The 25,894-nt window shown below is 32.3% G+C and overlaps 1 protein-coding gene across 3 annotated transcripts in view; it reads right to left on the reverse strand.

Moving 5' to 3' along the window:
* The window catches only part of LRRC7 (leucine rich repeat containing 7), a 570,226-nt gene that overhangs the window by 291,759 nt on the left and 252,573 nt on the right, over positions 1 to 25,894 (reverse strand). For all 3 annotated transcript variants that reach the window (XM_063697691.1, XM_031004477.3, XM_031004470.3), the window contains exons 5-7: positions 18,326 to 18,404; positions 5,972 to 6,061; positions 2,565 to 2,621 (exon numbers count right to left, since the gene is read on the reverse strand). In XM_063697691.1, the coding sequence (XP_063553761.1) occupies positions 2,565 to 2,621; positions 5,972 to 6,061; positions 18,326 to 18,404 (226 nt within the window). The remainder of the gene's footprint in view (positions 1 to 2,564; positions 2,622 to 5,971; positions 6,062 to 18,325; positions 18,405 to 25,894) is intronic.

The raw sequence follows: 25,894 nt of genomic DNA on the forward strand, positions 1-25,894 counted from the left end.
AACATTTTTTCCTTTTGGCAATCTAGTTATTTTCAGAAGTTCACTGTATTCTATTATTACAAATAATCAAGACTTGACTATTTCAATGAGTTTTAGGCAAATGCGTATCCAAAGGACTTAATTTTATTACTCCTTGATGTATGTAGAGGAATGATCATAAACATTATAAGGAAACATAATACTAATTTGTTTTTGTAACTGAAAAAAATTATCCTAGAATTTGCATACATCTAAGAGTCTCCATCAGTTTGCTTAAAGGATGTACATCTTCATGTATGTTATATTATAATCCTTGCACACATTCACATTTTGCACAGATTGCTAAGCATATAAACTTAAAAGATGAAAAGAAGAGAAAATAACTAACAATCCAACATCTTGTTTGTATCCCTAAGGAAATCATGAGTTATCTCTTCTCAGAATAGTTATTGTTAAACTAAAATTGTTTTTCCTAAAACTATGTTTTTACCTTTATTTTTATTGGGAGTGCAAAATAAAGGATACTATAATGCTCTCATGTAGCTTTAAGTTACATGAGGTATAGACTGGTGATCAAACGGTATAATACATAGTGAAAACAAAGTTTATTTTTATTCAAAGAAGAATTTCTTTCTGCAATTCTCATTCTATAGACCCAAAACTAAAGTTATCTATATTTTATGCCTGAATTTGGTTCTTTAGATTTTGGCCTGTGAGTTATAAAATGAACACACTAGATTGCAAGTAACTTTGAAAATGTTTCTTAAAGTGTAAAAGCTGTAACAGCTATATAAGTTATATGTGTATGAGTCTATCAAAGAGACCCAACATCAGTTCTAATATATCTTTACAACATTTTTCTATGTCCAAATTGGTTTATGCATATTATTCTACTTAATTTAATTCTGTGTAATACTGGGCCACAATCTCAAAGCCTGCACAATACCCCAGCACCAATTATTGTTGTTATTATAGTTTCTCATTACTCTGATTTATTCACACAGCTATTTCATATAAAGTCCATATTATCAATCTATACCAGGTTTTAATTTATATTTAAAATTCATATTTAAAGATATATATTTGAAAACCTAACAACCTATGTCAGGTTTATTTTGTACTTCAAATGAAAGCCATTATTTGAGAACAGAGGGAAAATGATTCTCCTCTGCATACTCAATATTTTTCCCTTGACCTAAATGTATATATTTAGGTGAAGGGGACAACTGCTTTTCTATCTTGGTTTAGCTTCCAGTTAGCCATGTTTCCACTTACTTTAAATGTGGCAGACAAAAGCATGAGGGATGGACTCAGTGGCACTAGCTGCATTTGCAGGAAATTTCCACTTGAATGATTAACACCCTCAACCGTATTTCCACCTGTTTATGCCCCCAACCTGGGAGGGGTTCCTTGGGTTAGGCCCATACCCAATGCTTTAGCTTAGAGAAAGGCATAATTCAAAAGTGCAGGATGGTGAAATATGCAGACATTTCCTCATTTCTATGCTCTCTCCTTGTCTTCTCTTATGGAGGATTAAGGAGGTGTTTTATCTTTATGTATATATTCAAATTAAATCCATATCATTATTGAAAGTTATTTTCATAATTGTGGCATTATATTGCAATGACAATTAATACACAATATCATACATAAAATGCACTTGAAGGTATGTTGTTGAAATATTAGTCAATCCAGTTTGCTTAGGAAAAGGATTTCATAAGTAAAAAATAAGGTCACATTTTGGTTCAACAGATGAATCTAAGTCCTACTGAAATGTTTAAAAAATTATTCACTGTACTCAATATTTTTCTATAATACTGCAGAAGGGTGATAATAGCAACATAGTACTTTAAATATTTTCATCATAACATATACAAGTTATACTGATTTAATTGAGTAAAAAACCCATTTTGACTTTCAAAAATAATTAACTGTAAAACACAAAATTCTATTGTTACACATGAATAAGGCAAAGCTGGGTGAAACAAAGCATTTTATTATGGTAAACATTGCATAAAATTTTAGGGATTAGTTTTTACTTGAAAATATATCCTATATTTTTATGTAAGCCAAATTTTAAATAGACTAGTAAAAATGAACAATTTGCAAGAATATATAACTTCTACCTAAACCACTTTACGATCTCTTGAAAAATTTTAATCTTTTTTCCTAAAAATTTCTGGCATATTCTTGATGTAAAAACTGAAAGATACAGTACAATCCATAAATTAACTTGAAGAATTAAGCATCCTATTAGGTTGAACCTTGTGACACTATTGTTTTTAGCTATAAGAATGACAATTTCATATGCTTTAGTGCAATACTTTTCTGGCATGTATTTTCAGCCATGAGAAGAAACTTAAGCGAACTCTTTCCACCTTTACCTGTAATTACAGTTTTATAAAACAGAATACATTCTCATGTAATATGAATCTTTTACAGTATACCATACTTTTTGGCCTTTAGGAAAAATGTATAGATAAATTAACTCAAAGTGCCAAAACACAGACAAAATAAAAGTAGTTATTTTTCTTACTAGTGAAAAAAATCACAGTTCAAAATTCAGAAAATACACAGTCACTTACTTTGGTAGAGTTTTCAAGTGATTTTCTCTTAACTCCAAGATCCGCAATTTGACAAGTCTACAGAAATGAATTTTAAAAATTTCCTCTTAGTATTTCTGTCTAAAAAATTATTGAATAAGATCTAGTATTTGGTAGCACTATAGGGTTACTATGGTTAACAATAATGTATATTTAAAAATAACTAAAGAAGTAGAATTGGAATATTTCTAACACAAAGAAATGATAAAAGCTTGAAGTGATGGATACCTCAATTGCCCTAATTTGATGATTACACATTGTATGTCTGTACTAAAATATCACACATACCTCATAAATATATACAACTATATGTACCCATAATAATTAAAAATTAAAATAAAAATAAATTTTACTATGGTAAACTATCATTATCACTATTCAAACAGCTATGTCCAAATATTTTTTTTACTATGTTTATAGATTTTAAAGAAATATACATATTGATTATGAGTAGGGTTACATTAATACTGGGCAATGACAAAAATCATTTTCCTAAAATTAACTGAGATATTTTAAAGATATCTTTGGATTCCAGCCTTCTAAATTTCCTATGTTTTATAAAAATATATTTGTTGTTTAATTTTATCCATTCAATAGATAATTGAATGTATACTAAATACCAGATGCTGTGTTCACTGGAATATGGCAATAATCTCTCAAGAGATTATAAATAAACTAAAAAGCAAATACTATAGCATAGAGTTAAAAAAAATGGGACTTTGTAGGAAGACAAACCTGGGTGAAATCCAAACTCTTTCATATTCTGCCTCTCTGACACTGGGCAAATTACTTAACCTCTCTTAATTCAATTTCTTTATCCATAAGTCTGTGACAGCAGTATCAGATTTATACAGTTTGGAACATTAGATAATGTAATACATGTAAAGCATAATTTCTGGTATATCACAAGTTTTAATAAGAATTGGCTATTATTATTTTCATTATTTACACAATGGGAGAAGTGCTGCAATATACCATATTTCATTGACTCTAAGGCGCATATTTTAACATTTATGAAAATGTTATGCATGTAAAAATCTGTCACATCATCTGTCCCGTGACAATGCTCGGGTTGGGGAAATCATGTGAAAAGAATGAGAGGTATTCATAGTTTCTTTTGCTTGAGTAACATTTGTGATTAGGAATGCATTTCACACTTAGTTACTTGTTAAGTTTTGCAGTCTAGGACACACTATTGTTATTTATGTCCATACTGAACATTAAAATGTACTCAGATGAAGCTACTTTAGAACAGAGATTAATTGGATTCTCTGAATCCTTAATGTTTGGGGAAATATTTTACCATTTGAAGTTTTTCATCTACATCTTCCATATTTACTGTATTTTTAGGTTTTCATGTAGATCTCTTTCCTTTCTTTTTTTTTGCCTCCTATCAAGCTTTTTATTTAATTTTAATCTTATAATGATCAATCTGTATATGAAATAAAGTGATTCAGTTCTTCACGGCATGGGTATATTGCTAGCAAAGGAGATTTCTTAAACATTTGCATGTCTCAAATCTTCTCAACAATTGTACTAGTATAATATTTTGTACTGATTTTGGCTTTTAGGAGTACAGAATCTCAGGTTTTAAAAGGAATTTTAAGTGTCCTCTTGTTAAACTATCCAGTTGATGGTTAAAGACATTTTCAGATTATAATAATAAAATAGAGCATATTTTTTGCAGGCAATTTATGCAAAATTAAATTCTATTTTCAAGTGGTTTTGGTATTGGTATTATGTTTTTCACTTGCCCAAATCTTTTTCTCACATTAGGACTACTTAAAGAGAACTTAAAAGTTCAAGAAAAAAATGTATCTTAAGATAATAATTACATATTTTCTGATTTGATAAATCCAAAGTATATTGTAAGGCTGTGGTCAGTACCAGAAAGGCAAGGCTAGATTCTATGGATGAATGATGAAATGCCAATTCATTTAGAAGCCAAACAGTGCTCTTTGGATGCTCTGTGAATTTTAAAACTGCTCAAGTATATGCTGTTCATAAGTGTAGTGATGTCGTGATCTGCAAAAGTAAGGGGATCTGGGAAATGTTGATGTGCTCTCAGTATGTAAATGGAGGCTGTCACATGTTAAGTGACTTCATTATTCAACTGAGTTCTTAATGTCCTGTGCGAGCTTCAGTTAACAGATTGGTGTCAAGCTATACTTAGTCTATTATTTGAACAATTTCAAAGACGATCATTTACATAAATGCAGTTGACAGTCAACTTAAAAATGTCCTAGCTATTGAGATATATCTTTTGCACAAAAAAGTTCATTGTAGAACACCTGAAAAATATTGAAAAACATGTCAAGATAACAAGAAAAATTATTCATAATTTTACTTCTAAGATACAGTCTTTTATTTCATACAGAGTCATATTCATATTGGAAACATCTTAAGAATTTTAAAAAATACTTCCCTAAGATAATATTATTATTATATAGTGCTATCATATAGATGAACCATAATATATTTAACCAATATCCTAGACAGATGTGTGATTCCACTTTTTTCACATTGTAAATAACAATAAACTTGTCCATAAATCCTAGTGGGATATCTGACAATGGCAATAGACATTTCTAGAAATGATTCACAAAGGCAACGGTTGTAAACATTTTCAAAGGTTTTAAAAGCATGCTGCCCTGCATGAAGGTCATAACATTCTGCAATCGTATCAGAGAGCATGAGATCATCTCTGTTCTTACACTCTAAAAAATTTTTTTGCAATATGTTGGAACATAACAGACTTTTATTGTTTTAACTTGCATTATGCTTATTATTTGCGAAGACAGACTTTTTTATGTGTTCCCCAGCCATTTATATGTGTTATTATGAATTGCTTTTTCCTTGTAATTTGACCATTTTTCTCTAAAATCTTTGTTTTCATATTTATATGTAAGAATTCTATGTTAAATATATAAATAATTTGTTTTTCATATATAATGAAACTATTTTTTCAGTTGATTGTTTTACCTTAAATCTTTGATTTTCTGATACTTTATGTTAAAAGTATTTAGGTCATCATATCTATCCATTTATGATATTTTTCTTTGCTTCTATGCCTATAAAGGTATTTCTCAACAAAAGAGCCATAAATATTCATCTCCTTTTTTTCCCCCAGATAATTTCTGGCTTTATTTTTTTTATATCCAACTCTTTAATTCATCTAGAATTTATTTGACTATTAATGTCATGTAAAGGCCTAATTTTACTTTATTTTTTTGCAAAAGTTTCATTAATTAACAGAGTTTCATTTATTGAATAATAATGAGGCCTATCTTTAATCACAACTGTCACTTTTGAAGTCTCATCAACTGGCACTGGTAAAGCACTTACCTAAGGTGAGATATAATTGCATAATTTAAATTTCTTATTCTTACCTTCCAAAATTGGCTGGAAGAAATTCAAGAAAGGCGTCATTCAGGTAGAGCTGGGTCAGGTTTAGGAGCTGTGTGAAGCCATCAGGTAGTCTAAAAAGGAGTTAAAGTTTTAGTCACTGCATTGATGTTGCTATAGAAACAGAACAAAAAAATATGTATCTCTGAGGAGAAAAAATAGAAATGTAATACATTTTTCAACTCTCCTTTGGTATTACAGTAATGAAAGAATTTATTGAGCATGTTGTTACAGTTCGAAAATTTTGCCTGTTATTAAAGTAAATAGCATTTATCCACTTCCATGCTACTCTCCTATACTAAGATTTATGTCACTGCTAAAATCAGCAACATCATCTCTTATTGCTGGCCTAACCTTATGCACGCTAGCCAGGACATTTTTCATGGAAATCTCAAGTTGTTTGGCTTGTTTGTAATTTTAAAACTAATGTTCCTTTTTCAACAGAATATTCACATATATAGTCAGGCAAGAGCATCCAGTTACTATTTCACTTAATCATCAAAATTTGTCTACAATTTGTTACAGCGATGACTAAAGTTGCCCAGTATGAAAAGTGAAGGAGTATGTTGTCCCCTTAACTAATAATTTCTTTAGTGCCTGCTCAACATGTATGTAAATCATGATTCAAATTGGTCTAATTCATATTTATTAAAAATGACAAAGAACATTGAGAAGATAATTAGACAATCATAAAGGCTATAAACTGCATCAAAAAATTAAGAAAATAACCTTTGGGGAGTTTTAGAAATTAGATGAAATAATTATTTTAAATGTAAAAAGATTTAACTCAAGGATTTCTCAGGAGACTTGTTTTCAGAGGAATATTAATTTTTTTATTAGTAAATTTCTATTTAAACATTTTTAGTGCTTTTATGTATAGTCTAGTCCAGATTATGTTACTTTATAAAATACTCTTAAATAGTCTTCAAATTTGCCTTCTCCTCAAATTACAGCTTATCTTCCTCCTTGCATTTACTTATTTAAAAATCTGCCTATACTCATTGCTTTTTATTACTACTCAAGTCATTGTTTTCTGGCATCTACCTCAATTCTGTTACTGAAAATGCACTCACCAAGGCCTCCACTGACCTCTTAAGTTCCAATCCCATCAGCCTCATTTTATTTCGGATCCTATGCTGCCTAGCAACAGTTGCCATCACTGCTTGTTCTCTCCTTTGCTTCTACTACAATTTTCCTGCTTCTCTTCCTTCTCCTGGGACATTATATCTGCGTTTTATTTCATGGTTTCTCTTCCTATGTCCAATACTTTCTTGTATGTATATATAAAACACTTATATATATACATATAATATTTGTATTTGTATGTATGTATGTGTGTGTACGTACATATATGTATAAAAGAATATATGTGTACCCACAACAGAATGAAGAAAAAGAATCAGTATCTTTGAAATCTTCTGGGTGTCCCTCCCTGTCTACATCTTCCTATTTGCCCCACAAATTCCTGAATCATGTTTACTACTCTGTTTTGAAACAGCTTTACTACAAATATTTAATTCCCTAAAACAAAACATGTTGTATGGTTTTGCATGGTTTTGAACATTTTATAAATCAAATCACACTGTGTACATTTTCCCAAGGCTTAAAAAAATTAGTATTAGATTTAAAAAATCCATCCATTTTGACGTGACTGATTGGCTATCATAGCATAGTATTCCACTGTATGAATAAACGATTTAACATTTTCCTTCTAATGAACATTACAGTTGTTTCTTCTTTTTTTTTTTTGAAATAGAGTTTCACTCTTGTCTCCCAGGCTAGAGTGCAATGGTGCAATCTCGGCTCACTGCAACCTCCGCCTCCCAGGTTACAGTGATTCTCCTGCCCCAGACTCCTGAGTAGATGGGATCACAGGCACCTGCCACCACGCCCTGCTAATTTTTGTATTTTTAGTTGGGACAGGGTTTCGCCATGTTGGCCAGGCTGGTCTCAAACTCCTGACCTCAGGTGATCCACCCACCTCGCCTCCCAAACTGCTGGGATTACAGGCATGAGCCACCATGCCTGGCCTACAGCTGTTTCTAGTTTTTCATTTTGCTATTATAAATATTGGCTTCTGTGAATAATTTTGAACATACAGTATACATTTACAAAATATTACTTAAGTTACATCCTTAGAAGTGACATCATTGGTCATAGGGGATGCAAGTCTATGTTTACTAGATGTAGCCAAATTTCATTCAAAATAGTCCCACCTTTTTTCCATGTCCTTCCTAACCCTCGGTTTTGTTAGTTTTTTTCATTTTTGCCAATTTGGTAAATATAAAATAGTAATAATCATCATTTCGCTGATTAGTTAGGAATAAAAGTTTATTAGCAAGATTTGTTTCCTTTTCTGTGAAATACATGTTTACTTATTTTACCTATTTTTCTACTGGTGCCCCAACCAGAGAACTCCCTGCCTTTATAATTTTGTTGTACACTGGAACAAATCATGATCGCCTGCCCCTTTCCTTCTTGTTTGAAGGCTTTCTTCAGCTGCTAAAGCCTGGTCTGTTCATGCACCTGGTAGCCCAAGTTCCATGGAATTAATGTCCCTCTCAGAGACAGTACTCAACTAATGACAAGTAGGAATATAAATACCTCTGCTCCCTCTCCCGTTGTGTTTGATAACCCTGGTATGTGTTTTACACTGTTACCCAGAGTTCCCCAGAAAGTTAAAGTCCAATGGCCAAATACTGTAAACAGCTTGAAAAAACACTCTCAACAAGTATTTCCTGGGCTTATCTCCTAAATACACTGCTGTATTCTTTTCTAAACATCTGCTTCTGGGGAATCTAAAACAAACACATTTATATTTTCGTACTGATTTATGGCAATTCTTTATACATTCTTAGTAATAAGTCCTCAATGTCATTGATAGGTTCTTTGAAACTGCAAATTTAAGTGAAACTATGTATAACAGAACAATTTTTTATCTTCTCTACAACATTATAATGAAATAATGTTGAAGGAAACAACATTATTTGAAGACCTGCTGTATGTCCTTTCACTTAAAGTTGCAGTTTCCAACAACCTATCAATGGCATTAAGTGAAGACTTACTGTATATTATTCTGATATTGGTTATTTTCACTGTAAATGTATTGTTCTAGTTTGTATTTTGGAGTTGAATTCTGTGGATATGATTTCATAGAGGATGTTGCCATAAATTTGCTTTTAAGAGACATAGGATTTATAGAAGTAGAAAAGAAAGAGAAGGCAGGCAAGTGAAAAATGAGGGTTTTTATAATGTAGAGGTAAGAAAACACTTGAGATGTGTAACAAAGAGAAGATGAGTTCTGCAGCAAATACTTTATGTATGAGAGTATCCAGAGTTAATATTTAAGAATATCAGGAAAGGGCAGGGTTTACAGTCCTTGAATACTCAACTCAAAGGTTTGAACTTGATCTTATAGAAATGAAAGTCTGTGGTAGGTTATTAATTTTCTCTGTATTTTACTTTGTTGTAATGCATTAGAGCTCAAGTCCTGATAGTCTGACAGTTGTTATGAGAATGGCACAGATGTTAAATACATTTCAATTGGAATTTAACTATTATCTTTGATGTCTTGTAATTCAAAACAACTACTTACATATGACTTTTCAAAAAAGATGATCAATATGATACATGTAAAATTAGACAAATGTTAAAACCATTAATCTAATAATTTATTTTAACAGTGTCACTACTCAGTAAAAAACAGCTTTTAAAATACTAATTTTCTACTGGTAGGGACAGATATTTTTCCTATATATCAAAGCTATGCAGCTTCTCTCAGTCTATTATTCTCCATATGTATGTAATAAATGATATTGTACTACTTCTTTGATCAAAAATATACTTCCTTTTTGCTTCTTCTTTGGTAATGCTTATGCCCTAGAAGAATCTGGCTTATTACATAGAACATTTTGTTTCAGAGTTTAAGAATTGACCACATTTTTCAGATTCCAGTGACAAAACTGGACCAGCAAAAATAGGTTATATGAAAAACCAGCATGCAAAGTAAGTCAGTTTTTATCAGGCTGGTTATAAAAAAAGATGAATTGACATTTTCTATTGAACTTTTCTTCTTAAAAATGTGGAGTTAAGAATACGATTACATAGTATGTCTTATTTAACGACATCTATGTTTTATTTCAACTCACTTCAACGTGAATTTTTTATTGAATGGTTACTCTGCACTTAGATTCAAAATTAATGTCTTCTTTATTTTCCTCATAGGATTCTGTTCATAGATTTAGTTGAATGTTTATACAATAATACTTTGTACTAGTATTGGAAATTTTCTATTCCTGGGAAAAATTATAAATTATTTGGGGATAAGGAATTTTTAAAATCTCTTAAACTGTCCATTATTGTACTTTGAAAATAACATAGAATGAAAAATGGATTTGATGTTATTTGAAAAATCATATATATACAGTCAGTAAGTCTGCCAGAAAAGATATTCAAAGATATTCAAAGAATTTATAATTCAAACTAGGACATTTGTGAGAGTTAAAAGGCAGCTATTAGTAAATATGCCAAATCAAGAATAGTAAACAGAGATGATTTGGGCAAACAGAGACACTTGGTCACTCTACTTATAACTTTCATATCCACCCTATAGATGTACTGTAATTTACTAGTAATTTCTTCATTGCTGAGCATTAAGAATGTTTTAAATTTTTGAGAATGTATCCTATAGCAAATAAAAATACTTTATCAGATATGGTGAAATACAGTGAAAGAAACTTAGGAATTTAAATACTGGCTTCATGCATTTCTCTCTATAAAAAGGTAATAATATTTATCTACATAATGAGGTTTCTGTAAAAATTAAAATGAAATAATGTATCTAAAAGTTTAAGACATAGGTTCTCAATAAATGTTAGTTCTTGCTTTTCCCATTGAGGAGTTATTTATCATTAATTTTATGGTACATTTTGTAGTTTCTAATAGAGGCAAGGGCCTGACTTGTCAATATAATCACTTCCAGAAAAATGTATGAGGAACTGTGAGGAAGAAAATATTCCATAGCAAGCTGGATACACTTGATGAAGATGACAATCATAAGTTGCCTTTACTTTCCTGCAAAGTATTCAATGACATCCAATCTGTGACATTAAGTAAGGAACTCTCAATAATGAAATGATTTTACTATCCTAAAATAACTTGGTGGCTTTTCACATGTAATTGATTTATTTAAAAATTCAAAGAATATATATGTTTTATAAATTAGCAAATAATTCATTCTGCTAAGTAAATACTTTCCTTTTATTAATTGCTTATATTAAAAGTGGTATGTACAAATACACAGTTACATAGAACAAATGAGATATGGTGTTTGATAGATCAGTAGGGTTACTCTAGTTAACATTAATTAATTTTACATTTCAAAATAGTCAGAAGAGAATTAGAATGTTCCTAGTGTAAAGAAAAGATAAATATTTAAAGTGATGGATATCCCAATTATCCTGATTTGATTACATGAATGTATCAAATTATCACATGTGCCCACCCAAAATGTACATCTATATATATCAGCTAAAAAACTACAACAAAGATAGAATAACAATAGACCCAGACACTCATATAGTTTAGCAGTTGAGCACATGTATTGATATCAGAAGACTTTGATTATAATCACAGGTCTTCAAATTATTTTCATGTGACCTTTGCAATTACTTAAATTTGCAATAGTTGATTTCCTTATTTGTAAGATGATAATACTAATATCTGCTGCTCAGATTTGCTCTAATGATTGAATGACTACCTATCCCATAGTAAGAATCAGAAAATCAAAGAAATTTTAATACTTTTATTTAGTAAGAATTTTATTTTGATGTTTCAATACACATTAAATAGAATACTATTTTAAATACTTTCATAATTGCTAATTTTTACTATTGGAATAGGCAAATTAAGATCAGTTTCAGTCACCCTTATTTCAACATTTTTTTCTTTTCTAATTGCATTTACTCTAGAAGTTTGATGAAAACATATTACAAGCATCTGACCTCTAATAGAACAGTTAAACCATATAAAATTCTAAGTTTTATATGTTGTGAATAAGATCACAATGTAGAAGTTTCTATTCTAGCTGGAAAGGCATTTTACATCAAAACATCTTCATTTATGCAGATTAAAATTATAAAACGAACATCATAATGTTAGAGAACATTTGGAAAATAAAGATAAAAGTGTAACTCATAATTTTACCTCCTTAGCGCAACCATGATTATCATTTCATTTAATTCTTTCTAATCTATTAATTGTTTTAACAACACTGCAAACTTGTATCATTATTTCTCCCTTTAATGTATAATTATCTTTTAATTTTGCTGTGTAAATCGAGTGAATACATGATTTATAATTCAAACTAGGACATTTGTGAGAGTTAAAAGGCAGCTATTAATAAATATGCCAAATCAAGAATAGTAAACAGAGATGATTTGGGCAAACAGAGACACTTGGTCACTCTGCTTATAACTTTCATATCCACCCCATAGATGTACTGTAATTTACTAGTAATTTCTTCATTGTTGAGCATCAAGAATGTTTTAAATTTTTGAGAATGTATCCTATAGCAAATAAAAATACTTTATCAAATATGGTGAAATACAGTGAAAGAAACTTAGGAATTTAAATACTGGCTTCATGCATTTCTCTCTATAAAAAGGTAATAATATTTATCTACATAATGAGGTTTCTGTAAAAATTAAAATGAAATAATGTATCTAAAAGTTTAAGACATAGGTTCTCAATAAATGTTAGTTCTTGCTTTTCCCATTGAGGAGTTATTTTCAATTTTTATTGTAATAATTTTCACCAATAACTTGGTTAAGGCATCTAGCTTATAGTATAAAGTTCACATGTAAAAGTAAAACTAAAATGGTAACACTGAAAACTATAACTTTTATATTAAAGGACTTACATAATACTTTATGGATTTCTTAGAAAATAACAGAAAAGCAATACAAAAAAGTCAATGAAACAAAAATCTGGGTTTTTTTTTTGTAAAGATCAACAAAATTGATAAATCTCTAGTCAGATTGATTAAGCAAAGAAAGAAAGAAGACACAAATTCCCAATACCAGATATGAAAGAGAGGGCATCACTAGAGAACCTACAGATATTAAAGGACCAATAGATAAAGAAATTCTATGAAGAACAATATGCCAATATTTGAAAACATATGAAATGTACAAATTTCTGAAAAACACAACTACCAAAGGTAACGCAAGAAGAAATAGGTAGTTTGAATAGTCCAATTGTTATTAAGGAAATTAAATCTGTAATTTAAAACTTTTTCATAATGAAATCTCCAGGCTTACATGGTTGCACTTCCGTATTCTACCAATATTAAAAATAAACACCAATTCTAGCTAGACTGTTATATAAAATAGAAAATAACATTTCTCAACTCATTTTATGAAGCCAGTGTTACCCTGAGAGCAAAACCAGACAAAGAAATTACAAGATAAGAAACTTCAGACTAATATGCTCCATGAGTATAAATGGGAAAATCCCTCACAAATATTAACAAATCAGAGCCATCAATATAGAAAAAAAAGTAATACTTCCTAATCAGGTAGGCATGATCCCTGGAATGCAAAATTGGCTGATAATCAAAAATCAATCAGTATGAGTCACCATAGGTTCAAACTAAAAAAGACAGACCATATGATCAGGTGTTATAAAAAAACAACTTTGACAAAATTCAACATCCATTCATAATAAACTCAGCAAACCAAATATCAGATATGTGGAAGACACATTCTAAATGCCCTGCCGTCAGGCTCCTGATGTTCATGCCCTTGTATAATCTTCTTCTTTTGAGTGTTGGTAGGACTTGTGACTTGCTACTGATAAATAGAATGTGGCAAATATGACGGAATGTTGCTCCCACAACTAAATTACATTATATTACTCCATCAGGCTAAGAGACTCAAAACTGCCTTTGGAGAGAATTATATGGCAGGGGACCGCACACAGTCTTCAGGTCTCATGAGTGGTTTCCAGCTGACAGCCAGCAAAAAGTGCAGCCTGGTGAAACTCTGAAGCAGGGGACCCCGATAAGCCATGCCCAAATTCCTGACCCACAGACATTGAGAAATAAATAATATGTGTTGTTTTAAGCTGATACATTTGTGGCGATTTGTTTCAGAGCATTAGAAAATTAATAAAGATTTTTGATGCTTGGAATTGGGGTTCTGCTATAACTAATTTCTAAAAACGTGCAGTGCCTTTGAAAGCACTCAGTGGTCACAGACTGAAGAATGTTAAAAAAACATGATAAAGCATACATTTTCTTGAAAAGACTTTTAGAAGAAATCTAAACTTTGATGGCCCTGCTAGTGAGGGCTCAAAAGGAAGTGAATGTCAGGTTACTGGGAATTTTCTCAATCTGATAAACGGCATATATTTAAAAAACAAGTAACAATCACACATAATGGTGAAACTATAAATGCTTTCTCTCTAAGATTGGGAACAAGGCAATGATGCCTGCTTTCACCTCTGATTTTCAACATGTAAAGGAGGTCTTAGCCAAGACCAAAAGGTAAGAAAAACAAACATATAAATGGCATATGGATAAAAAATGATAAAATAAGACTGTCTTATTCACATGTAATATGATATTCTACATAGAAAATTCCCCAAAAATCTACACATGCAATTTAATGGAATTAGTAAGTGAGTTTAGTAAGATTGCAGAAGATCAGATAAATATTAAAAATCAATTGTATTTGTACATGGTGGCAGTAAACAATTGGAATAATGAAAAAGCATTCGCAATAGCACAAAAACAATAAAACACTTAGAATAAAATGAACAAAATTTGTATGCTGAAATCTATAAAACATTGATAAAATTTAAAATACCTAAATAAGTATGGAGCTAAACTATACTCAGGGATGAGAAAATTCAATATTTTTGAGATGTTAAGTTCTACCCAAATTGATCTACAGATTTAATGCAATCTCTATCAAAATTCCAACAGGCTTATAGATTTTTGTATAAATTAGCAAGCTAATTATAAAATTTACATAGAATAGCAAAAAGCATACTAGCCCAAACAATTTTGATGAAGAACAAAGTTGAAGGACTTATATTTTCTGATTTCATGACTTACTATTATATAAAGCTACAGTAATTAATACAGTAGGGAATTGGTGTAAGGACAAACATATAGATTAACAAAAATAAAAAATCCAGAAATAAACTCAAATATACGTGATCAATTGTTTTACAACAAGGTATACAAAATCAACTTTTAATGGATCGTAGACCTGACTGTAAAACCTAAACTATAAGAGTTTCAGAGGAAGGCACAGGGAAAAATTACTATGGCTATAAATTTAGCAAAGATCTCCTAGATAAGAAAGGACAGCAGAAACCATTAAAAATTATTAAATAGAAATTCATCAAATTTAAAACCTTCTCTTTGAAAGGTACTACTTAGAAAATAAAGAGATCAGCCATAGAATAAGAGCAAATCTTCACTTCCAAATATCTTCTAAAGGTCCAGAATATATACATAGTTCTTATAATTCAATAATAAAAAGGCAAGCAAATAAAAATGAACACAAAATTTGAATCTTTACCAAAGAAGCAATACAGATTATAAATAAATACATGGAAAGGTGCTAATTAGACATTAGAAATATAAATTAAAGCCATAATTGAAATACCATTTCTACTACACTGGCTAAAATGGAAAAAAATAAAAAACTGATAGAACCAAATTCTGGCAAAGATGAGGAACAACTGAACTCTGAACACCTGAACTGGTGTAACACACAATTGAATAGCTTTGGGAAACTGGTTTGGAAGTTTCTTATCAGGTTAAACATATACATACCATACGACTCAGAAAACTACTTCTAGGGGTTCACTCAATAGAAATGAAAATACATGCTCACACAAACACTTGTGCATAGTTTGTTCCAGCTTTACTCATAATAGCCAAAAACTGGAAACAACCCAAATGCCTATCAACTGAGATACAGATAAACAAATAATGTTATATCCATACAATGGAATACTACCTGGCAATAAAGGGGAATAAAGTACTGATTATTGAAAAATTACAAACAAATTTCAAAATCATTATGTTAAGTAAAAGAAGTCAGACACAAAAGTATGATATCATTTATTTGTCATTTTGAAAAAGACAAAGCAATGGGGATAGTAATCGTCAGTGGATGACTGGGCTAAGGGAATTCTTTGAGATGATGCAATAGTCTATATCTTGACTATGGAGATGGTCACATGACTGTATACATTTGTTAAAATTCATTGAACCATACACCTAAATAGAATTAATCTTATTTTTTTTGAGACAGGGTCTCAGTCTGTTGCCCGGGATGGAGTGCAGGGGCATGATCATGGTTCACTGCAGCGTTGTTCTCCCAGGCTAAAGTGATTCTCCTACCTTAGTCTCTCAAGCAGCTAGGACTACAGGCACACACCACCACACCAGGCCAATTTTTGGCATACTTTATAGAGATAGGGTTTCACCATGTTGCCAGGGCCAATCTTAAACTCATGCGATCCTCCTGCCTTGGCCTCCCAAAGTGTTGGGATCACAGGTGTGAGCAACCATGCCTGGCCAGAGTAAATTTTATTGTATAGAAATAACATATTTAAAAACGTGACTTTAAAATTTGATAAACAATTTATGTTGACTTTTCATAATTTTTATGAATTTCAAAACTGTTTAATGTTTACAGTGTTATGCATTTTTGCTGAAATAGGTCATATTTATTTATCTTTTAAAAAGTTATACATATGAAGGGAATTAGACATATCCAATAAAACCATAGACTTGAAATTTCTCAGAGATGTAATTTCTAATCTGGCTGCCACTCCCAAAGACCTACCAAGATTCCTAAATAAGACGAGCTACTAGAATTAAATAATTAGGGGGAAAAAAGCAATTTATCATCAGCACTGGATTGTTTTGACTCAAGTCAAGGACATGACTGTAGTCCTGGTGGGAGAAATTAGTAACATCTATTTCACTGAGATGTTGAAAAAATTGCATTTTGGTCTAAGAGTTTTGGGAAAAGCTTTTTAGAGTTTTATTTTCTCTTTTTTTTCCTTCCCTATTTACTTTTCAGGAAGAGAAACTAATTTTTAAACACATTTTGTTGCTTGATGTTTTACATTTCCTACAAAAGGCCTCAGATTATTTCACAAACCATTCACTATAAAGATCTCCATCTAAACTTCGATCTCATTCTTTTACATCTATTTCACTCCTCACCTTGTCTAGAGCCTCTTCCCATCATCCATAGAGAACCACTTTCACTACTCCCTCTCCTCAACTCTACTGGTATAAAATTTCCCATCAACTTCCCTTTGACAAATTTATTTATGTCTTCTTCTAAAAACACTCCATCCATTAAATGTCTTTCCAATGGGCTTCGGTTTCCCCCAGTCTCCTACACTTCATCAGACAAAAGATCGAGGAATTTTTCTCAAATCTTACTGTCAGCTTTGTATAATTAAAATGCCAGTCTTACTCTGAAGCTCATTTTTTGCAGCCCAATACAACTGACTTGTTTCAACCTCTTCTAAATATTACAACTGTCAGGAGCCTCTCTAGATTTTATTTCTACTTCCATTATTAACTGACTTTAACATTCAGGTTCATGACTCCTCCAATCAATTTATTTTATTGCTTCCTGACCTACTTGATTCCACAGACTTCTGTCACTACTCCATATGCTCAATTTACCAACATGGTCACTTGCCAGGCATCATTTTTCTATGGCATTTCTTAATGAACAGATCTTGGACTACAAATACCCATTTTCTGATCACAGCATCTCTATTATCCATGTCTTCCATTCTCCTATTCTCCTAGGGTTATCTCTTTGTTCTTGCTGCAATCTCCGGTATACAAGTACTTTCTATTTCTGGTCATACTTAATTCCCTTAATCTACATGATAGGTTATTTTTATGCACTTGTCAATACCTTAAACTCTTGCAGTATCTTGAACTTCTGGCAGTCCTTGATGCTAGTTTTCCACCATGACCATAACTAATAACTGTTTTATTAGTTTCAACTCTTATCTATGGAGTGTTACCTGAGAGTTGTGGAAAATGGTGACAAAGTTTGTTTCAAAGTCATACCATCTTTTGCCAATTGGGTCTTCCTTGCTACTCAGCAATGTTTTTAATCATCTTTTGTCAAACTATTCTGATTAATTTTTCCCATCATTCTATTAAATGCTATGTCAATGCTACATTTAAATTTAAATTATGATGTGCATTTCCTCTATTTAGGTACATTATTATACAATGGAAATATAAATACAAATAAAATTTAATCACTCATACTCACTTAGAAATGGGATTGACACTGGCTTCAATAATTGTTAAACACTTACAGCACTTTATGTTTTCTGGAAATTCTTGTACACCTAAAATGTGAAAAAAACAAAGTACATGAAAATGTTCCAACAAATATTCTTTAAACTATAGTTCTAATATTTAGATAATTATTAAAACTATGAGTCAGTACATGGTGTAAACACCATTTAGGATAAGCATTTAAGTAGAAATAAAAACTTAATAACATATCAATATTATTAATCATATATACATAATTTTTAATAAAGGTTGAATGTTAAATAATATTTTATAATAAAAGTTTAAAATTGGATGTAAAATTGAGGACAATTGTGTATTTGGCCTAAGATAAATCTTTGATCTTTGGTAACCTAAAGAAATAAAAATAGCTTAAGTTATTAAGTTATAGTGCTACTACTGAGAGAAGGGAGAACAAGTAGATGTAAAGAAAACAGACGATAAAATATTTACTTCCAATAATCATTTTATAAGGTTAGGAAGGTTGAACTTATACATGTGAAAAATACTTAAGAATACACCCAAAACTGATAGATATTCCCAAACTAACATGGGGCTCTGCTAAATTTTATACAATTCTTTTTTGTTGGCTGTACAGAGTGTAGCTCTGCATCTGCCTGAAAGTGTGAAGAGACAAGCAGCTTTCCTTGGGTCCTCCCTGGGGTCTCTGAGGTAGCCAGCCTGGCTGATTGCCCTTGGAGAATTGCTCATCTGCTGTCACAGCTGTGCTACTGGCTGTGTGACAGGAAAACACAGATTTTTCTATGAAACTGAAAATGCAAAAGCTGCAAACCTAATCCATAAATGTGAGGGTCAGAGGAATAAAAGATGTGGGGGACATTTCAATCAATTGACAGAAATGGATCAATGTAGTAGGCCCTGCAAAAGTTAGAAGGGAAGAAGCTATATGAAGCTGTTATTATGTGATATGCCTGCAGTACCACTTTCTCTCAATTTTTGAAACTATTATCAAGGATGCAAAAATTTTCAAAAAGAACTGGCCTTTCCCAGTACTTCATATCTGACAGAAGGATAAGGAACACTTTGTGGCAGGATATAATTGAACTTTTTGATGATGGATACTCAAGAAACAAAATATTCCACCTTTTTAGATTTCATTCATCTAGAATACCATGCCCACAGGACTTCAAAGCCCTTGAAGCAGCAGGGTAGTCAAATCCAGGACAGGTCACTTATCCACTGCCAAATAGGGGTACAAAGGGATACAAAGGGGGGTTTGCGATGTTTCTCACGCCATTTCTCTCCATTTAAAATTTCACCAGAAATCATGTGGTCCTAAAATTATTACAGAACTATTCTGACTTCTAAATAAGAGCCTCCAAAAGTTTGGGAGATCCATTGTGTATGAATTTAATGAAAAAGCCTGTTTCTCTTGTTTTTGGAAGGCCATAACACCTAGAACTTCTTCCATTAAATAGTCACTAAAAAAATGGCAGCCATATCAATAATCTAAGTTGTGAATTATTCTTAACATTTTCCCGTAAAATTCTTTAAATATCTTCAATGGACAGGAGTATAAATTTCTCCTTTTCTCCGTTTAGCTTTTTCTGTTCACTCTCCAATCTGGGCTCATTGCATGCTGCTATGCATGATGCCTTATCACCACAGGTCCCCGCCTTAAAATGGTATATGCTTGAATTACGTGTAAATCAGGACATGGAGGCAGAAGTGAATTAAAATATGATTTTAAGAAAAAGATGACGTCTCTTTATCTTCTACTGAAAATGGAATTGTCTACTGTGGTGAAAATGGTGCTATATTATTTGTTTAAAAATTTGTATTATATTGTTTACAGTTTAAATTTAAAATAATTCAGAGCACAGTCTGTTGGCTCAAGATGGAATCCTAGCTATATACCTTCTGGCTGGTAGCCCTAGGCAAGTCTTTTAAACTCCCAATGCCTTAGTTTCCTACTCTGAAAAATAGTGATTATATGAATGGTTTTATCATAGAGTTGTAGTGAGGATTAAAAGAGATTATACAGAAAAGCAATTGGCACAAAGTGCTGTAATAATGCTATCTATAATTATTAGAAATAAAAAAGAATCAGAAGATGTAAGTCAAAAAAAGAACCAAAAACATATCAAAATTATCTGGCTTCAGGTATAAACCTATAAAATTTATCTACCTTAGAGAACACAGGAAAAAGAATTAGTGTGCTGAAAGAATATAATATATATACTGTGAATATATACATTATTAATGTGCGTGTATGCACACACACACACTTTTTTTTTCCACACACACACTTTTAAAGCTGCTGTTCTTTGAAGACTCAAAAGTGCCAGACATTGTGCCAAGGTTACAGACATAAAAAATGGGATGAAAAAGACTTCATGACATTTTTCTTAAATTGATGTTCTAACTCAGAAGAATGATTGAAAGAAAAACTATAGAAGAATCAAAAGATAAATGTGAAGAAGTCTTCTAGAAAATGTGGTAATATTAGGCAAAAAGACAGTAAAGATGAATTTATAATAGTTCAGACATTTTAGTATCTGAGTAATGGAAGTTCAAAGAAGAGTAAACTGAGAACACAAAAGATAGAAAATACTAAAGGAACAATTCAAGAATATTTCAGTAATTTCAAACAATGAATAAGATTATTTCAGATTAGAAAAGCTCACTCATTCAAGGAATATCGAGGATTAAGAGGGGAGAGAAAAATCAGGTTTCACACAAAGGATCAAGATCTAGATGACATTTGACTTCTCAAAAATATTTGGAATAAGAAAATTATACATAAATATATCCAACTTCCGAAGGAAAATGATTTTCAACTAAAATCCTATACACCACCAAACTAATATTCCCAAACTATGAAAATGAGTGTGGAATAAAGATATTTTCAGTGACATAAGCAAGATGGCAGAACGGGAGTTTTCTAACATCTCACAGTTTACTGATTTTGGCAACCACCTGCAGATGAGAGTATTTTTGTGGGAGTTTGGGAGTCCAGCGGACAAATTCCAGCATATCATTGGAGCAAAGCTTATGAGAGTAGACTCATTGAAGATAGTAAGGAGAATAGTTTCATTTTACCCATTTCACCCCACCCTCAAGCTAGCACAGCTCAATGCCAGGAGAAACTCCTTCAACTCACAATTGTCCCCACAAGGGAAAGTAAAAATATAGTGAGTGAGGCTTGCCCAACTGTGTGGGACATTGTCTTAGAGGCCTACCTCTTTCTTGCCCCACTTAGAATACTGAGGGCATCAACAAGGCTGAGTGGCTGGGAAAGGCTAGGAGCTGGGAGGAGAGGTACGGACTGTCAGCAACCAACGTTCAAAACTTAACAAAGAGCTGTATATTCTACTATTCTCCAACACAAAGTTTGCCCATGACCTGTTCGGTATGCCTCACCTGTGGACCACCATAACTGATTCATAGGTCCTCCCAACACGTTGTGTTTTTCAGCCTCCCTTCTATAACTGTAGCTAGCTCCTTTCATGTGCCTGACAGAGAGTGTGAGCACTTGCAGTTGTCTGGCCAGCATACACAGCCAGCCACCTTGAGTTTGTGGGATTGGGAGAAGGAACACAAACTTTAGCATTTCAGAGCATTGCCTAAAAAAACAAGTGAGAGACTCCCAGCACACAGCCTGGCTTTGTGGGACTGAGAAAGGGCAAGCAATCTTAAGAAATTCTGCCCAAGAGGAAACAAAATAGGTGGAGCAGGCACATCCACAGCAAAAGTCTGAGAGAGACTCAGAATCCATCATCTGGCTGACTGGTGAAGGTGTTTCTCTCCTGAAGCAAGTCAGTAAAGACTGAAGGAGGTGACAGCTTCTTCAAATACAAAGACAACAATACAAGACTTCCAGGAATACAAACAAAACAAAACAAGGGAATATGACACCACCAAAATAACACACTTTTTTTTTTTTTGACAGAGTCTCGCTCTGTTGCCCAGGCTGGAGTGCATTGGCACAAAAATCTCAGCTCACTGCAACCTCCACCTCCCAGGTTCAAGTGATTCTCCTGCCTCAGCCTCCCGAGTAGCTGGGATTACAGATGCCCACCACCACACCAGGCTAATTTTTTGTATTTTTAGTAGAGATGGGGTTTCATCAGGTTGGCCAGGCTGATCTTGAACTCCTGACCTCAGGTAATCCACCCGCCTCAACCTCCGAAAGTGCTGGGATTACAGGCGAGAGCCACCATGTGAACACAATTTTCTAGTAACCAAACTGAAAGAAATGAAGCTCCATTAATTGCCTGACAAAAACATCAAAATTAATATTTTAAGGAAGCTAAGTAAGCTACAAGAGGGCACAGATGGACAAATCAATAAAATCAGGAAAACAATGAACAAAACAAGAAGTTAAATGAAGAGATAGAAATCATTAAAAAAATCCCAGAAATTCTGGAGCTGAAGAATACAATAAATGAAATGGAAAATGCAATATAGAACTCCCACAGCAGACTTGATCAAGCAGGAAAAACAAATGCTAAATCGGAAACAGCCCATTTAAGATTATCCGGTCAGAGTAGAAAAATGAAGACAGAATGAAAAGGAATGAAGAAAGCTTATGGGATTTATGGGACACCCTCAAGAGAAATAAAATAAGGATTATAGAAAACCCAGAATAAGAAGAGAAAGTACATAACACTTATTTAAAGAAATACATTTATGTAGCCAACAAACTTATGAAAAAATGCTCATCATCACTGGTCACTAGAGAAATGCAAATCAAAACCACAGTGAGATACTGTCTCACACCAGTTAGAATGGTGATCACTAAAAAGTCAGGAAACAACAGATGCTGGAGAGGATGTGGAGAAATAGGAATGCTTTTACACTGTTGGTGGGAGTGTAAATTAGTTCACCCATTGTGGAAGACAGTGTGGAGATTGCTTAAGGATCTAGAACTAGAAATACCATTTGACCCAGCAATCCCATTACTGGGTATATACCCAAAGGATTATAAATCATTCTACTATAAAGACACATGCACATGTATGTCTATTGCAGCACTGTTCGCAATAGCAAAGTCTTGGAACCAACTCAAATGTCCATCAGTGATAGACTGGATAAAGAAAATGTGCCACATATACACCATGGAATACTATGCATCTATAAAAAAGGATGAGTTCATGTCCTTTGCAGGGACATGGATGAAGCTGGAAACCATCATTCTCAGCAAACTAACGCTGGAACAGAAAACCAAACACCGCATGTTCTCACTTATAAGTGGGAGTTGAACAATGAGAACACATGGACACACGGAGGGGAACATCACACACTGGGGTCTGTTGGGGGGCTAGGGAAGGGATAGCATTAGGAGAAATACCTAATGTAGATGACAGGTTGATGGGTGCAGCAAACCACCATGGCACATGTATACCTACATAACAAACCTGCATGTTCTGCACATATACCCCAGAACTTAAAGTATTATAATGATAATAATAATAAACTATAATATCAAATACCTAAAATGTGTGTATGTGCATGGTCGTGTGTGGATTTTTTGTAAGTGATCAAAGTTAAGTTATTATCAGCTTAAAATAGTGTTATAACTATAAGATGTTATAACATAGCCTATGTTGTAATGTAGCCCCATGGTAACCACAAAGCAAAGACCTATAGTAGATACACAGAAGACAAAAACAAATAATTTAAAACATACCACTATATAAAATTAAATCACAAAGGAAGAGAGCAAAAAGAAAGAACAAAGAAACTATAAAACAATCAGAAAAAAAATCAACAAAATGGTAATAGTAAGTCCTTACCTATCAATAATTATTTTAAATGTAAATAGGCTAAATTATCTAATGAAAAGACATAGAGTCACTGAATGGGTGAAAAAAACATGACCCAACTACACGTGCTTGAAACAAACTTTAGGGACCTATGTAGGCTGAAGGATAGAAATAATATTTCATGCAAATATAAACAAAAAGAGAGCAGGAGTAGCTGTACTTATTTCAGACAAAATAGGCTTTAAGTCAAAACCTGTCACAAGTGACAAAGAGGGTAATTATATAATGATAAAAGTGTCAATTCAGCAAGAGGATATAATTTAAATATATATGCACCCAATATCAGATAACCTAAATATATGAAGCAAGCATTGACAGACTGAAAGGAGAAATGGAATAAAATATAATAATAGTAGGGACTTCGATACCCTGCTTGCAACAGGGTAGATTATGCAGATACACACACACACACACACACACACACACAGACACACACACACACAGAGAGAGAGAGAGAGAGAGAGAGAGCATTCCATTCAACAGCAGCAGAATACACATTAATCTCAAGTACACATGAAATATTCTGCAGGAAGATTATATGCAAGGCCACAAAATAAGTCTTAAAAAATTTACAAAGACTGAAATAATATCAAGTATCTTTTCCAACAGCAATGATATATATAAAACCAGAAATCACTAACAAGAGGAAAACTGGAAAATTCACAAATATGTGGAAACCAAATAGTACCATCCTGAGCAACCATTAGGTCAAAGGAGAAATCAAAAGGAAAATTAAAAGAAAATCTTGATACAAAAAAAATAGAAATACAACATACCAAAACTTATGGGATTCAGCAAAAGCAGTTTTAAGAGGGAAGTTTATAGAAATAAATGCCAAATTAAGAACAAAGAAAGATCTCAAATAAACAAGCTAACTTTACACTTCAAGTAATTAGAAAAATAAGAACAAACCCAACAAATATCAGAGCAGCAGTAAATGAAGCAGTGACAAAAGAAAAATCAGAAAAGATCAATGAAACTAGAATTTGTTCTTTTTGAAAAGATAAAATTGACAAGCCTTTAGCTACAGTAAGAATAAAAGGGAACCTACTTAAATAAGTAGAATCAGAAATGAATGAGAAGACACTACAACTGTTACTACAGATATACAAATCATGATAAGATACCACTACAAGAAATTATATTCCAACAAACAACTGAATAATCTAGAAGAAATAAATTCTTATTGATATAGAGCCTGCTTAGACTGAACCATGAATAAAAAATTTGAACAGACATAACTAATAAGGAGATTGAATCAGTAAACAGAAATCTCCCAACAATGAAAAGCCCAGTACCCTATGACTTCACTGTGAATTCTACCAAATGTTGAAAGGAAAATTAATATCAACCTTCTCAAACAATTGAAGAGAAGGGAACACTTTCAAATCTTTCGAAGACTAGCATTACCTTGACACCAAACCCAGACAAGAAACAACAAAAAAAGAAAATTACAGGCCAACATCCCTGATGAACATACATGCAAAAATCCTCAATGAAGTACTAGAAACCCCAATACAACAGCACACTAAAAGGATCATATACCACAGTCAAATGGGATTTACCCTGGGGAGGCAAAGATGGTTCATCATCCACAAATCAATAAATGTGATACACCACATCAAGAGAATGAAGGATAAGAATCATGATCATTTTACTAGATGCAGAAAAAAGCATTGAACAAAATCCAACATCCTTTCATAATGAAACTCTCCACAAATTAGGTATAGAAGAAATGTACTTCAACACAATAA

Source organism: Gorilla gorilla, chromosome 1, assembly GCF_029281585.2.
Source record: "Gorilla gorilla gorilla isolate KB3781 chromosome 1, NHGRI_mGorGor1-v2.1_pri, whole genome shotgun sequence".
Taxonomy (NCBI): Eukaryota; Metazoa; Chordata; class Mammalia; order Primates; family Hominidae; genus Gorilla; species Gorilla gorilla.